This window comes from Rhopilema esculentum, chromosome 11 (genome assembly GCF_057945365.1).
Source record: "Rhopilema esculentum isolate cy_ngs chromosome 11, ASM5794536v1, whole genome shotgun sequence".
NCBI classification, from domain to species: Eukaryota; Metazoa; Cnidaria; class Scyphozoa; order Rhizostomeae; family Rhizostomatidae; genus Rhopilema; species Rhopilema esculentum.
The window spans coordinates 3,644,767-3,661,956 of NC_142825.1; the positions used below are offsets into that span (position 1 = coordinate 3,644,767).

The window sequence follows — 17,190 nt, forward strand, 5'->3', positions numbered from 1 at the left end:
CAGAAATAAAACAAATATCATTGAAAATGATTTATAGCTATATTCCTTCAGACAATACCATTTACATTGAAACTATCAAGTTGATTTTTACGCTAAAAATTAACTGTGAAAATATAGCCCATACATTTACATCTCTATAGAAATCACATTTCATAATCACAAAGATTTTTACCTAAAATCCAATCACCTAGCAAAATTTACAGCGCATAGAAATCCCCGTGATTTTACAATTCGTGCGTGTGAAAGACAGTGCAAAGAGTTACATACTATTACTAGCAAGATGTCTCGTCTATAATTTGGAGCATGGGCACGATAATTACGATTGTGACGTCACAGTAAGCTAAAACGTCCCTTTATAATAGGTTAAAAGATACACATACAAACCGTAATTTTTCTTTTGAGAGGAATATCATAAGTGTTGTTGAATCTGGTCTTTAGAACTTGTATTGGAAACGTTAATGAATATGGTTACAGGGTGGATAGGCAAACAAATAAGTTGTAAGACGTGGCCCTTTTTGTAAAAATGAACAAAAAATCACAACCAAACCACTCCTGAAAGCATCGACCAACCTTGGTTAGTTGCTGTGTTACTTAATACGTGACCTAGTAGAACAGAGGGATGGGGCAAGTAGTTTTGTGAAGCACGGGGTTTTAGAGTTGTGACTGCCCAAGCCGCTGAAGTTCCTTCAAGTTTGGAGGACAGAGCGGGCAGAGGCATTCTGAAAAAAGGCATTAATTGCTGCATGTTTTGGCTTACCTTTACCCTAGGTGACCAGAGTTTCGCTTATTGTACTAAGCTAGCCCCTGGAAAATACGACAACTGTGATACCGTAGAATTTCAAGGGGATTTTTGGAGTCATTTTTATCTTGAAAATAATCTTTCAGCTTATTGGTCATTATGTTACAGTTTCATATAGGGTGAATCTCATCAGAGCGAGAGCCCTAATAGGGTAACTTCGTGAGATTTATTTGGATAATAAAATCCAAGGGGTTTTCCCAGCATATATGAAAAGACCAAAATCGGGAAACGAACACCAAACATAGTGTTATTGTTACGTTTTATATTTTCCTGTTTGGTTAAGGGGAAGCATTTGCAACTGCTGAAGTCCACACACATATACGTTAAGCATATAAATAGGAGATTTGTACAAAAGTAAAAAAATAGTTGCAGGTAGCGATGGTGATGTATTAAATTGCCACCTTTATAAGTGTTTTAAATTTTAACTTTTTGAACGTAGGGCAATCTTTTGAAAAAGAACCTCTAGATGCATCTGGAACAATAAAAACCAGTTTAGGGTCAGCTTGAACTCCAGGATCATCATATGATTTCCAGGGTAATTTAGGATTCCAGCACGTTGTGGAGAAGCATCCAAAAACCAATATTTTGCCCAGCTTTTCCTCTACCCACAGCCCTGCAATGTGGAAACTTCATCGACTCTACTTTTGACACTCGCAACGTCTGAACGTAGTCGAGTTAACGTCGCTCTATACCCGCGTAATGTCTCTTGCTGTGTCGAATAAGCAGAGCGCAATGCTGTCAACATCGTTTTGACGTTCGAAGCATCGAAAGATTCTCTATTCTGCCTCAATGTTTGCTCAAGCTGCCTTAATGCCGTAGTGTTTAGCATCGCAATTGCGCGAAAACTGTTGACAACGGTCTCAATTTCTATCTGCTTTGTTGTAACTTCTTGAGACAGATTCCTGGCAGAGTTCAAAGAGTGCGTCGCATTTACGACAGATGTGCTTGCTTCGGAAGTGTAGTTACGACATTCTTCGGAGCGTAACTGTAAGGTAGCATTGGAAATGGACACGTTTCTCTGGATATTTGCAAAGTAATTGCCGCCATATAAACTCCCGGATGCAGCAGACATGAGCCTTCTCGAGTCGTTCAAGAGATTATCAAGCGTCTGAAATTTCAGAAAAATTTCATGATACCAAAATAACCTGGGATCTTTTTTATAGTTGGAAAGAGTATCCTGCGGAAGGTAAGCACGGGGAGGAGGGTGTAAAGAGAGTGGGCACAAACTGAATAAATCTTAACCAAAGAGAATTGGCTGATCATGTTAGATTTCATTTGGGCATGTAGACTTTCTATCTATTGAAAACAAACTTTTAACAGCAAGAAAATATCCATGAAGAAGCAAAGTTGTTTGTCTCAGGTGGACCTTTAATAAATCGAAAATCCGAGAGGTAGAGCAAATAAAAAATGGGGATGAAATTCTGTTTTTGACTGTCTTTGATTTTATGGAAATAATCTGTATTTATTCAGGCCACGTGGAATGACTGAGCCCCTATATCCAAAGTTTAAACACGTTTTTTGAAAAAGCGAGGGAAATATACTTCAATTGTTGAAAGAAAAGAGACCCAGCATCGCTCACCTGGGATACATTGCCAGCAATATAAGACGCGTTTTGTATGGAAGCCAAGGACTGAGCTGCGATGACCAAGGCTGCATCTAAATCTGCTTTGATGCTGTCAGTGTATCGGATCGCCTGCAAGCTGGATTGGTTCACCTAAGAAAATATTCACTGGGAATTAACCAAGATACTTAAATGTTTAGAATTACAATCAGGGGCGGACACTTGATCAAATATTGGGGGGGGGGCGGGGGCAAGACTATTGTTTTAATAAGATGATGTCACATTTCCCATTGTTTTAAAACAAAAGGCCATTGTCCTTTGGACGAAAAGTTAGAAGAAGGAAGAACTTTGTTTCAAAATATTACGACTGCATTGTGCAACATTTTTGGGGTGCCATCAGTAAAACAGCAAAAATACAAAATACAAAAAGATACATAAAGATAAGGATACATGATGTAATAGATATGTACGCCAACTACATACCTCATTAGTGTGCCTCAAAGACAATGCTGCCATGTTTTCTGCAGCACTAGAAGTCTCGTTAAAGTTCTGCATAATTCGCAACATACTCTCAGCTTCTGCAAGGAGATTTCTGGCAGAGGCGGCCGCAGACGAGGCAGTTTCCTGTGCAGTTCTTGCCTGCGTAGCTAACAGTGTTGCATTGCGCTCAGCAATATTTAACATGCCCAGGAGGGAGGCTGCAGTTGTGTTCATTGCTGTTAAGCTCTGCCTGAGGATTTCCGAGTCGTTATTCAAGGCTGATAGACTGGAATTCAAGACCGTGATGTTATTTCGCAGGTTTCGGTATCTTAATTGTAACTGGGTAAAGCTTTGGTCCTCAGTCACATTAAGGGCAACAGCATCCGCAAGGACCCGGTTCGCAAGATTTGATATCTGAGAAATATTACTCCGAAGGGCAACCATGCTACTTAGCAATACATCGACAGTCAAGTTAAGACCTTGAAGCGTGCTCCGTTGCTGTTGAAGATGCCTTCTTGACGTGTTCAATGCATTCTCTGTCTGCTGCCGTAACAAAGTGATATTGCTTGTCGTGGATGTCGCGTTAGCTGCCAGCGAAAGGACCTCCCTATTCAACCGTGATGTTTCGTTATACGGACCTTGATAATTTGTCCATAAGGACGACATTCCAGCAGCTGCTGAACTGATATTAATCTTCAAAGCCTCTGTGGTGTTTACCTGTGGGGTAACATGCACTTGCAGAACATACTTACTCCCCCAGAGAAGGGCGTATATAGAATTCCTCAATCCTGCTATCAGACCACGTGTTTGGTTAATAACCCGTACATCAGCATTTGTTTCATTAAGACTTCTAGAAACATTCACTTCAAGCAACCGTTGCATCGCATCCAGTGAATAGTTCAATGCAGTGAGTTCGCTTGCTAGCCCACTTTCAACTGATGATGAATTCTGTGCATTGGCAGTTAACCGCGAGACATTCTGCGTAAGACGTGCGAGTCTCACTCCGAACGAGGGAGAAAGACTGAGCTGTGCGATACCCTGGACAGAGGCCAATTGATTTGTTATGTTCGCAATGTCCCTGCGCAGAGCATGAACTTCAACTTGGATCAGACGATAGCATTCGGAGCAGGCTGCAATAAAGAGTGAAAATATTTATACAGACTGGGTGTAGGGCAAATACCGTAAATCCTCGAATTAGCCCCCTGGGGGTTTATTTATTTTTGAAATTTTGGATGGGGGCTTATTTGGGGGGGCTTTTTCGAGGGGGGGGGGCTTTTTCGAGGGGGGGGGCTTTTTCGAGGGGGGGGGGGGGCAATTCGAGAATTTATGGTATTTTCAAAAATTTTAGCATAAAACAGAGCTGTTAATTCGAAAATATTACAAAAAACAGTGTGAAGATTTTAAAACCAGAAGTAGGGGAAAAGGATAGCAAAATATTCATCACTTTTTTAATCTGATCTTGAAGTCTGGTTTCGGATAGCAGATCCCACCCATAGGGGTATTTCTGCTTTTGATTTTATTTGATATTTATTTGTTCGTTGGCTGGCAAAGAACATTAGGGAACAGTGTTTTTACTGTCAGTTTTGATTCATATCGTTTTCTCTACATAAAGCGAAAAAACAGCATTGTATGTCTACGAAGAAAAGAGCTTTGTGTTGTGTGTCCAACGCATCCAGAATCACACTGCAAAGAAACTCATAAATGACCGAACTCTTTTAGGTTAACGAAATCTTTGTTTACTGCTTAATTAAGTACGATAGAACTTGCAGCAAAATCATTAAGTCTTTATTAGTAGATGTTTTTTAAAAGTCGAACACCTGGATGCTTTTATATTCAACCAAGAAAAATATGAACTTACTTTGACATCCTCGCATTGGATTGGTAATGTTAGCGGCATTCTCTGCACAGCGATTGCACGTTCTCCCTCCAATGTTTGGTCTACAATCGCATTGCCCTGTTATTTCATCACAGACAGAACTGTTTTGTCCAATTGTATTCAGCAACATGCAATTGCAGGCTAGAATCAAATGTAAAAATCGATAAAAGTAGTTCTTTCGAAAGTTAGTGAGTGAAAGAAACATAAAATCATGGCACCTTTTTGCCTAAATGGCGAAATTAGGCATCAGAGAAAGAAGTTGTCACTGCTGACGAGAAAAATTACACTAAATGTTTGCTAAAAAGACTTAATAGTTGCTGTGAACATATTGTTTTTAGCTCCAATAACATCAGCTGCCATTTGGGAAACATATAAGTTTTTCAATTCGTCCAAAAATACCCGCGTCTTCCCGTAGATATCTGATTGTACACGGAAAATTCATCCGTCACTTCTTGACAGATTATTTAAATGATAGATATGCTTAAATTACGACGAAGTCCAGTCTTACGTCGACATCCAGGAAATGATGTGTCGTTTAGCCCATAAAATCCCGGAATGCACCGCGTGCAGTCCGGCTCTTGAACGCCAGACTGACATCTTTCGCAGTAGTTTCCTTCCGTTCCAATGCGACAGTTTCTGCAGATCCCATTCTGCGGGTCACAAGAAACTGAGCGCGAATTGCACGCACAAAGTTTGCAGTTTTTGTAGGAGCCGTTATTCGGGAACTCTCTTGTGTAACCTAAGAGGACAGGAAGATTGTAAATTATTTAGCAAATACGACAGTTGTAAAAGAATTTCACAATCAAGGCAGACAGTGTTGAAATTTAGGATGAATACTTTGAGGATGAATACAGAAGGAAGAGGAATAGAGAAGATTCTATTCATAAAAGATGTAAATGTATTTTTACCTGGAGCACATTGTTGGCATGACGTTCCAGTAAAGTTAACCGGACATGAACAATTTTCAGCAAACGTTGATCGTTGTAACGACATCGCTTGATTTGATGTCGAAGCCAATTCGAATTTGTGGATAGCAAATGTGGAAATACCAATTGCATTGATATGGATGCTGAGTTGCTTCACAGACGTCAATATATGCTGGAAACTCCAGGTTGAAATCCGCGTCAAAGCGTTATGCTCTTGAAGGCGTACAGTGGACGTTTGCTGTTGCAGCGAAGAGTTTGCATTTAGGCCCAAAGAAACAGCACTGTTGTCCGAATGTGTAAATGTGATGCTCAAAATGACAGAAGAATTTATAACTCCGGCTCTTGGTATTAATGTATACCCTACTGTCAGGGTCTGGGCATAACTCGACAGCTTATTTCCTAAGTATTTGCTAGGTGCTTGTAACACAAGTAAACGACCATCAATTAGGTCTACTGACAACCCACTAGCTGTGTTTGAGTATGCAACTCCTGCACCTGATGTATTTGTGACATTCCATCCATCAGAGGTATTCACAAATTGCGATTGGACATCGAACTTGTATATTCCACTGGCAGACGAACACTGGCCAGTCTTGTTGAAGCAAAAACAATTCTGACATCCGAATGAGTTGTTTGCTTGCAAGTTGTATGTATTTGCTGTGCATCGGTCGCATTTTGTACCTTCAGTGTTTGATTTGCACGAGCAGTTTCCTAATTGTAAGTCACACTGCAAGTTTGTTGAGCCCGAAGTGTCACAGTTGCATGGCCTAAGTAATGGAAAATTTGGCATTCAAACTATAATGCATAAACAATAACGGGTAGACAGCAAGATCAGAAAAAGAGAAAGACAAAAAATGGAAAACAGACAAAGGCAAAAAGCAAGACAAAAAAAAGAAAATAGAAAAGAGGACAAGGGCAGGAATAAAAATAAAAAAAAGAGGAAAAAAGACAAAGAAAAAAGCAAGACAAAAATAAGAAACTAGAGAAAGAAAAGAGACAAAGAAAATGGCAAGAAAAACCAAGAAAATAGAACAAAGAAAAAAGTAAGACAAAAATAAGAAACGAGAGAAAGAAAAAAAGACAAAGAAAATGGCAAGAAAAAACAAGAAAATAGAACAAAAAAGGCAAGAAAAACCAAGAACAATGAAAATCAGATATAATTAATAAAACAATATAATAGGGTATTGATATACTTTGACTGTTGGTGTCAACAGAGTTAGAACGGCAAGGCAAAACTGCAAGGTTACAAAAAGTCGCCGATAAATACTTACGAGCACCCTGTAGCAGTGAAATTGAAAAACAATGGTTTACACATGTCACATTTTGCACCTGTTGTCGTGTTCTTGCAGAAGCAACTACCATCTTCTCTACAAAACATATATTCAGAACCATCCCAGTTACACGAGCAGTTTCGGCAGCCGATTCCCGTTTGGTAACCAAAGAAACTCGGTCTGCATGCATTGCATGTTCGATTGACGACACCTGGCTTGCAGGGGCATCGGCCTGTTATGACGTCACACACTAAGCTCGATGACCCAAGCTCTGTGCAGTTACAGGCTGGAAAATGAGAAGTGACGTTGATACGCAAATATAACTGACCAATAATTGATCAATATAAGAATGTTTTCGTAATGAATGAAGTTAGGATACTTCAAAGCAGTCTTGGAAAAGACAAAAAGATTTCAATGGAGATCGGTAGGCTATTTTGCCAGATAGGGCCTACGCAAATGGGTGAAAAGAATTGAAAATCTTAGGTATGGTAACGGTTACAGAAATAAGAATCATTTTGCTTGTAAAAGATCGCATTACTTGGCTCCTACAACGCTAGCTAACCGTTCCATCAAGTGTCTCAGTTTTCAAAATTAACCATATAAACAGAAGTTGTTACTATCAAGAACAGTGTACCAAAAGAGAAGATAATATTGCAGCTAATACTGATTGACATTGTCTAATGAAGTTCATTCTCAAAAAAGCATGCACACGTGACACTTAATGCTAAATACTCAAATCGAAAGGTGCTCAAACACAGTTCACGTCATAAATAAATTAACTCATTCCATGAGTGAGTTTTCCCTAAAACTTGGATAACATTTTCTTAAGATTGGACAAAATTATTGCAGTAGTAGTTAAGAGTAGACTTTTAAAACATGGCTCTGCAAAGAAGCAGTCTTTCATTTTATTTTCATTAAGAAATTTTCATATTTTGACTCCTTAATAAAAATCTAACTGGACATGCACATTTAATGTAGCAACATGCAAAAACCAGACAGGTTTTAACTAGAAAACAAACACTACCTGAACATCCATTGTTGGTGAAATTGAAATAGCCGGCCTGACACTGGTCACACTTCCTTCCCATCACACCCGGTTTACACTGGCACTGTCCTCCGCTCTTGGCACAAAACGTACTGTTCAACGAACCGATAGGATTGCAGTCACAAGCTAAAGGAAATCGCGTCATATAGATTAACCATCACAGATATAAAAGGGACTTTAGAAGTTTGAATAGTAATCACTAAAAATAATGGCGAGAAATTAAATGATAACGCTAGTACAATGCATGCCAAAAGTCTTGGAACACTGACATCAATTTCAAAGGTCAAACCAATCATCCCCCTCTCCCCTACAGAATAATTTTGGTTTACTATCAAACGGGTTAGGATTTTAGGAAAGCACTTTCTTTTGCGCTTCTTTTATGATATTTCTCTAAATCATCAACATTGTTTTAGGGGGAATGGGGCGGAAGTAGCAATTTTTTTTCATGAAAGGAATGAAAGATATCAAATGCAGCGTAAATTGCTGGGTGTTCCAAGTACTTTTGGCAGGCACTGTAGGTTGTTTGCGTATCAGCCAGTTCCTGTGCCCATCTTTTGTAACGAAAACAAAACTCAAGCAACATGATGTTTAAAGACAAACTTCCTCTTTTGCCTCATGATTTGAGCCCTTGTTGAGCAATGAGGCGAAAATGTTACCTGGGGGCAATCTGCATATTAAATATCTAGACATCTTATCATAGATCTTTCGCTATATCACGAATCTAGAGATTTGGGTCACTGAGGGGTTATGCTTTCAAGATCTTGTTTCATCTTCTTCTCTATTTGATTACGTACATTGTTTTCAAGGCCCCCATAGCGTTTCTACGAAGCTCTTTGTTCTTCGAAGATTAACCACAGCAGTAATTTGAAAAATTTATTTCTTACACCCATGTCAGATAATATACATATTCGTAAGTTGAATTCGTACCTAAAGATCCGTTGAAGACTTCCGTATTTACAGAAAATGCGATCCTTTGACATTCTACTATCTCTTGTGACTGGATACCAATTCGTTGCTTTGATTCCCAGCATATTTTGGATACATTTCTCATAGTTCCATTGGCATTTTGGTAGAAACGAGTCTCATTAAAATCCCACATCAACACTACTGAATCTATGTCAATCGACTGGTTAGTGTTCGGTGGATTTACAAGGGAAAACGTGATTGAGTAATTGCTATTTGATAATAAAGTAAAAGCATCTGGGTGAATTTGTGACGTAGGTATTGATGAATTGGAGGCAGGTAGGGTTATGTTAAACGAGGTCACAGGAAGGCTTGAATTGTGGTTGTTGTAGTGGACGTCGGCTCGCAGTTGAACTGAATTGGGCTGGACATCTTTATATCGCATGACCAGGAAAAATCTGATAAAAAAAATTAACAGTAAAAAAAATAAGTGGATACATAGTAAAAATTGGAAGTAATGAAAAAAGAGCTCAATAATAGTTGTTCGTTTATGTAAATCATATAACGAAAAAGATGCCAAAAGCTAAAAGCATATAATTAAATCGAATGAATTCATGGAAAATAGTTCCCGAAGTCGAATTCCACAGAAACTAAAGTACCCCTCCCAAGGTTTTGAAAAATCTGGTTACCTGCAGCTTTCAGATAAGACAAATTAAAGATAAACAAAAGTACAATAAATTTTATATGGCATGAACAATCTAATAAGGACTGAAACAATTTTTTGTGCCACTTTGATGGCATTGGGGTGCATCTTTAAGGGAAAGAAGACTTCATATACATAATTTCTAAGGAAAGACCAAGAGAAAGAACAAAAAGGTTACTCCAAATTTAAAAATATCTTTTTCACACTTTGTCTGTTAAAAATTAAGCAAGTATTAATTTGCTTACAATTCTGTACCTTTTAACAAAAAAACTACTAAGAGATTGAAAGCAAAATATTCTTACCTGGATGTGAACTGCGTTTGAAAATAGACCGTCAGCCTTCCAGTAGAGCGAATTCTTGCGAATCCAAAACCAGTGAAATTGGTGCCGTGACCAGATACATCCGAAATTATGCTATACTCTCCAGAAGAACTTTCAGCTTCAGCCAGCAAGTAATCAAATGAAGGTACAAAATATCCGTTGACTGCCGAGTCACAAGACATTCCTTCGATATTACTTCTGCAGTAACATGATCCTAAAATTAATGTAAAAAGTCTAAATTAATACCATCTTCTGACAGGATTTATGAAAAAAGGGTTTTACTAGTATTTGCTTACATTTTATCAATGAGCTGGGAATAAAAGTCTTTAAAGGAAATTCGTCTTAATACTAAAAGGAAATGATACTTTGCTATCATCAATTTGAAAGACTAAATGTGTTATCGGCAACTTCTCGCGAGAATTAAATGATAATCTTTAAGTGGGGAGTTTTATGGGGTGCTACATCAGAGTGGCAGAAAAAACGGACATATTTTGCTTAAATTACGGCTTTTTTACACGGCCAGGTATGATTCAAAGACAAAATTCGTGGAGAGTTCAGTAATTTCTTTCAACTTAAGAGTTTAGTAACAATTACTTAGAATAAGACATCAAGGCCTATCTCATTTTAGTTATCAACCTCAGCTCAGAGTTTGGCAAAAAACTTCCAAAAAGGAGTTGAAGAAGTGATACAAAATAATTAATAACAATCAGTTTTGTAACATACTTACCAGAGGTTTTGTTACAGACATTGCTGTAGGCACCACCAATGTCACAAACACATCTCTTACACTGTCCATCAGTTGTGTTAGGGAAGGTATGAAAGCCATCTCTGCATATGTCACAAGTTATGCCATTTATGGACGGCTTGCAGTTGCACTGTCCTGTTACTTGGTGACATGTATACGATCCGTTGAATGAGCCAATACTTGAGCATCCACAAGCTGCAAGAATGAAAGCACTTTTTAGAATAAACTGGGTTCATTTTAAACTCAGGGGAAGTCAAAATGACATAATTGGTCTCACACTGTCACTTTTCTCATTGCATGAACATGGTAAGATAATATTTTTTCAACATGTAACAGATGATTATCACTTACCAAAAGACTAAAGCTTTTTCCAAAGGCATATCTCATAGTTGAATTGAGTAGAGGGCGAGAGGGCATGACTTGTTTATTTGTCTGTGTCCACAAATATTTTCTTGTAGCAATTTTTTGTCTTTATCTCAATGGTATTATAGTTAAACTTTTCCCTTTTCTTTGTAACAGACCCCTACAGCCCAAAAGGTATTATTGACCCTGCTGTGGAACTTATTTCATTGAAGCCTCCTACCATCAACAAACGGTAATTATGGTTTCGAGGTGTCTACAAATACGACTGAACATTCATAAATTTGGTCCTTTTTTCATAGCTATCAAGAGTAACGAGTTTATTATTCCGCAGAAGAAGAGGATTTTTAGCAGTAAGAATAATTCAGTACCGTCATTATGTTCTTTTGAATTAATTTAGAAAAATCTCTACAGAAAGGAGAAAGAAAGACACTCTCAGTAATGTGACTGGCTCTCTAAAACGTGCCTTCCCCTTTCAACCAACACCTACATCTATACTTTCCAAGCCCTTACCTTTGCATTGCCCTATGGGTGGAACGGTTACTCCATAAAAACCATCCACACACTGATCACACTGTCTTCCAGTGAAATTGCTTTTGCAATAGCACTGGCCAATCGTCAAATTCCCTGTTGCCATCTGATTGCATGAGCCATTGTTTATACTTCCAAAAGAGAAGCAGGCACAAGCTGTAAATTGAAAAAATGCTAATGATAATTTTATGAGGCATACAAAACATGAAATTGAGAAAATACACTTGGAACAAATGACATGACAGCAAATAAATTTTATAGGATCCATTTATCAAAAGAACAGCTCTTGATTATCGAAAGAATGACAAACTTAGCACGAACGGGCAAAGGCAATATTTATTAAAGAGTCAGGAAAGCAAGAAATTTCAAATTTTACGGTAGATTTAGTGACTCTGGAGAGCTTTACCCCCCTCTTTTTTTGTCATTTTAATCCTTTATATTGTATTAGTTTGCAATTTTAAATGAAAAGGCCTGATACGAAATGATTTATCAGTTCCTTGTTCTTTCTTCTGTCACATGTTTTTTCTTTGGATCTAAATACTTGTCAAATTATCGAAAGAATGACAAACTTAAACATTAACTAAGAAACAGATTTAACCACTTTTCCTTAGATTTGGTACTTCAAATTGAATCTGATAACCAAATTCATTGTGTAACGATCAGGGTTCTTCTCATGACGGTGAATAACCGTCGTATAACTAGCCCCGAACAAGTAACCCACAAAAGATACTCCTTCTTTGATCTTTACTCTAATGATCCAACAGAAAAACTAACTTATATCGTGATCAACACATACTAATAACATAAACGGAAGCTAATTAACAGGACAATGTGAGCTTCACACTACATGTTGAAAGACATTGTTGCCATAAAAAAGGCGTTCACTAAGACAACAGGACTTACAGAAACAAGTGACTTTAAAATGCAACGGGAACATTACTAAATTGAATAAATATAAAATCCTAACCGTTACAATTGTATGTTGTTTAAAGCAACTTTTTAGCTCAAATGTTACCGGACTTACACAAGCAAACTTGAGGATGGCTAAGTGGCAGGCTCATGTTTCGGTAGAATTGATCTTTGCATTGATCACAAAAGAATCCGGTTGTGTTGTCTTTACAATCAGAGCAAACACCAAATCCAAGAGTGGAGTTAAACACACAACTTTGTGCATGGCTATTGCATTCACATCCTAAAAAAGATTAAAAGAAGTGTGGATGACTGAAAAAACCAAACTAACAAAAAAAAGGCAGAACAATTTAAGCTATCTCAAACAATAAAGACAATTCAATATTATAAAGGAAAGCATGCTTTTAATTACATCCATAGCAACAACTACATTTTATTTGAAGCAAGAGAGTACTTGATTTGGCAATGAAGTTGGAGAATTTGATTAACTGGGTGTAGACAGCAAAATCACTTATAATAAACATGAGCGCCAAATGAGCCAGTCTGTCAATAATTTGTTAGTTTTTTTAAAATGAGGTTATTGAAAGCATAAAGAGAGCAAAAGTAGATTTGATCAAGTTTTTCTTGGAACACTTTGGCATTATAGAGAGTCATTGACTAAGCTTTCAAACTGTATTACTTTGAGAAGTGCCTCCTTCAACACCTGTGTTTGAATAAATGCTGCTTTGATTATATTAAAATACAATAAATACATCATGCAAAAGTTCACAATTTATTTAGCAAATTGTAGAAAAATTCTTACTTTGACATGGGTTGGGACTGCTCGGCCCGGAAGCAGCAAGCCATGTTCTGTTGTTATAAAGTGGCTGGCACCTTTCACAATCAACCCCTTCCGTGTTATGGAAGCATTCGCAAGTAAGCTGGTTAAGCACACCATGACAATTTCTTCCATGCCCATTGCAATGGCATCTGCCATACACTTTGAGGTCAGTTACATCATAATAATACTGGTTTAGAAAAGACTCCTGATTTATGACATGGTTACCATCAGTCCAAGGGTATTCCAGCCTGATACGAACATCTGTAGCTTTGATATATGTCTGAACAGGTGACTCCCAAAAGTTTGCAGTTGTGAATGATGCCATTGGGTTAAAGGATATGATGACACCCTAGGAAGAAAGGTAAAATCCTACATGAATCGCATTTGATACATTGATATTTTGCAATGTATGATCTATAAGCCAGGGGGACATAGGAAGTTAAGTTTGGAGGGCAAAGGCAATATTTATTAAAGAGTCAGGAAAGCAAGAAATTTCAAATTTTACGGTAGATTTAGTGACTCTGGAGAGCTTTACCCCCCTCTTTTTTTGTCATTTTAATCCTTTATATTGTATTAGTTTGCAATTTTAAATGAAAAGGCCTGATACGAAATGATTTATCAGTTCCTTGTTCTTTCTTCTGTCACATGTTTTTTCTTTGGATCTAAATACTTGTCAAATCATTTTCACAATCCATTTTAAATAAAATGACTTTGAGATATCTGGCTTGATATAAATCTGAAAGTACATAGACTATTCCACTTTAAAATTTTAATTTGGTTGTGTTTGAATTTGCAATGCTGTTGGAAGGAAATTCATATTGTAACAGGTTTACTCTCCTGCCACAGGTCACGCATGCGCTGTTAATCAAAAGTCGCATGACATTTAACTATATATATTGCAAATAGATGATCATGTAAGAGTGCGTTAGTATTTGCCTCTCGCTCTACCATTCAGTGTTCTATAACGCCTCTTACAATATTGACAAGGGGGGGGGCTGCCCATTGTATTCCTTCTAATTCTCAGCACCGTTAAAAAGGAAATATATTACAGTTTGAAAATTATTGGGGGGGGGGACTCCAGCAGCTTTGTTTGTTATCTCACTACCGTTGGCATTGCTTCGTTATGTAGCAAACTTTCTTATCCCAGATTCTCAAGGTCCAGTGAAATACAGAAAATGAGGAAGTGACAAAGTTTCATAGAATTTTACCTGTTCTGCCACTGTGTTACGATTTTCTTCACAATATGCCCTATAGTTGTCAACAATTGTTGCTGATGTCTTTTTCAGAATCGGGGTTGCAAATCTGGTATCACAATTATCAGCATAGTAACTGTAAGGCTGCCAGCTCCTTCCAAAGTCTGCACTTCTTTCTATTATCATTGCCTTTGGTCTGGATGAGTAAAAAGTGATCTTTATATCACCTGTGATATCAAAGCTTTTGTTCATTGACAGTGTTAGATTTACTTTCACTGTGTTACCAATTAAAAGACCTCTCTGCTGTGCATCCCACCAAGTTATTGATTGCCACCAGGTGGGTTTATAAACAGCCCCCCAATACCCTGATGGATAGTCACTGTCCTGCATGTTCTGGGTGCCATGTTGTTTGCTTGGATTTGAGCTACTGCAAATGTCACAAACTCGATTTGGCCTTGGTCTGCAGTACCCAGAAGCTGGATTTCCACAAGTACTTGTATTTGGTGTTGCATGAATAACTCTACCCATCACCAGGTTCTCAGGTCCGGGCATGCAAACGATCGGATTCGAACTGCCATCTAGACACGACATTTGGCCATTTGAAGGTCTCAAAAATGACAGAAAACCGGCAAGCAAAACAAAATATATGCAAGTTCGTGACTCAGACTTCAACAGTCTTTCCATACTTTCTAAACTCATTAAAGAGTAAAAATAACAATGATGATCCGATTGATAAATATTCCAACCAGAAAACAGCAGCGAATTAACAACGATTTGAGCAGCTTAACAGGAGGAAATCATCGAATCTTATCAGCTGATATCAACAACAAGACACAAGGATAATGTATTCACTGAAACTTGCATTATGACATATTTTGCTTCGAAATTCCTGTGAATTCCAGGAAAGATTATCCGATGTTTCGAAAAATGCTGGAACCTGCTTGCAAATTTGGTTCACGTTTCCTCCAAGATTCTCGCATGTACACAAGAAATCCAAATTAGGCCACCAAAAACTTCGTGCAAAATACAAGGGTGAAAATCCTTTTCCCTGGTGTTGTTGTTTTGGTACTTCCTCCTCTGCAAAAATGAAATCCAGCAACAGAAATAATTCAGAATTCACAGATTAAACTGCGATCAAAGACCGTATCACCTGCTTGAAAGGAGACGCCATGACATTCAAGTTTACAGAGTGACGGTTAATGGTTCCCCTGGCAACACTGTGAAAACAAAAGACTTCGATAAATATACAATCGTTTGCATTGTTCAAAGACAAATCCACAGTCAATAGTAATCATCTTCAGACAAAAGCTGAGCCGTTCCTCGCCAAACAAACTGCGATATTCAAATTCAAATTTTAACAGGGTGAATAACCGCCTAATAGCCTTATGGGTAACTCAAATATCCACCCACAGAAACTGACTCTTAAGGCCTGAAAAAATTCCAGTAGAAAGAATGTTGAGGGTTTGTCGCGTATTTGACGAACAAGTACCTTAGCGAAACGAGAGCATAGGAATTTTTCTGATGTTAAAAAAGACTCCGAAATAGACGGAGGGTGTCAAAAACTGGCCGATTAAATACTTAAAATGCTCAAATCACAGGTACATTTAGGGGGTTGATAGGGGTCAAGTGGCGTCTTTGAGAAGAAGAAGAGAAACCCTACTTTTACACGCGAGTCATTAGAGGCAGGGGTACGGTGGGAATCTTAATGGGCCGGGAAAGTTTTTAGATGCTTTTTGTTTCTTGTTGTCATCACTTATATAATGTTGGAAATGAGTGTAAAGGAAGCAAAATCAAAGGGGCCCACATGAAAAGTTTTACGGGGTCTGCCGGGAAATTTCCCGAGTTCCGGTGGGCCACCACGTCCCTGATTGGAAAGAATTTCCCACTCTCTCAAAGTAGCAGTGTCAATTTTCGATATTGCCAAAAAACACTCTAAATCACATTTGTAACTTTGAAGACAATTATTCCATGTGTTTGAATATCTGTCGGATAAAATTTTCGGGGAATTTAATTACTTTGATAGTAATGGGATCAATGTACAGGACCCCGTACTGTCGACCCCCTTCACATGAGAGTTCTCATACATTATTACCCATGAACTCGCTAAATTATTCAATTATGAGGGGGCACGCAAAAAAATCTGTTGCGAGCCTTAAGAGGCACAAAACAAGTTTAATAAAAGTTCAAATTCAAATAAAACAGAATACGTTTACGAGACTAAAAATCCAAACATGAACAATTGCAATTCAAAGCAGAATTGATAAAAATCTACTTTAGCAACTAAGTAATACTTGCAATTTATCGATGTAATTAAGGGACATAAACTGTATTGACTTTTAGCGAAAGAAAATTAAATATCCATGATAATGCAAAAAGGACCAATATGGGGACTAAGTTTACGTATTCTTAATTCAGATTTATTTCAAAGGTTTATGCTATGCATTAACTTTATATATAAGAGGAGAACAATTTAGAGGATCGAGAGAAGATATAAAATTTATTGCTAGGGTTAATGACCAAATATGTGTTTATACTTAAAAAAGGAATTTATAAATACCTTTTTACTGCAAAACTATCGCCCAATAATTCTCTAAAGATTATTCTAAGTCGCGAAAATATCTATAAAGTGGGTTTAAACAGTATGTCAGCTACAATAGTAAAATTTTTATTGGACCAAATAATTCCCCTACATTCTCTTTAAGAAACAATGTAATTGTTAAGTTGAGTGGTTCACGGACAACTATCACA

General features: G+C 37.7%; 2 protein-coding genes across 2 annotated transcripts in view; both read right to left on the reverse strand.

The window, feature by feature from the left end:
* Positions 1–15,622, reverse strand: LOC135693429 (uncharacterized). Its single transcript, XM_065211914.2, has 15 exons — positions 14,458–15,622; positions 13,232–13,598; positions 12,545–12,712; positions 11,503–11,676; positions 10,612–10,824; positions 9,867–10,098; positions 8,886–9,319; positions 7,938–8,084; positions 6,914–7,199; positions 5,625–6,409; positions 5,225–5,455; positions 4,699–4,857; positions 2,844–3,970; positions 2,379–2,513; positions 1–1,907 (listed from the first exon to the last, which is right to left on the reverse strand). Exons 1-15 carry the CDS (start codon positions 15,139–15,141, stop codon positions 1,401–1,403), a joined length of 5,649 nt encoding a protein of 1,882 aa, XP_065067986.2. The 5' UTR covers positions 15,142–15,622; the 3' UTR covers positions 1–1,400.
* LOC135693431 (laminin subunit beta-2) overlaps positions 15,518–17,190 on the reverse strand; it is a 19,288-nt gene continuing 17,615 nt past the window's right edge. Inside the window, exon 18 of the mRNA XM_065211916.2 lies at positions 15,518–15,659. Coding sequence (XP_065067988.2) covers positions 15,639–15,659 — 21 coding nt within the window. The 3' untranslated portion in view covers positions 15,518–15,638. The remainder of the gene's footprint in view (positions 15,660–17,190) is intronic.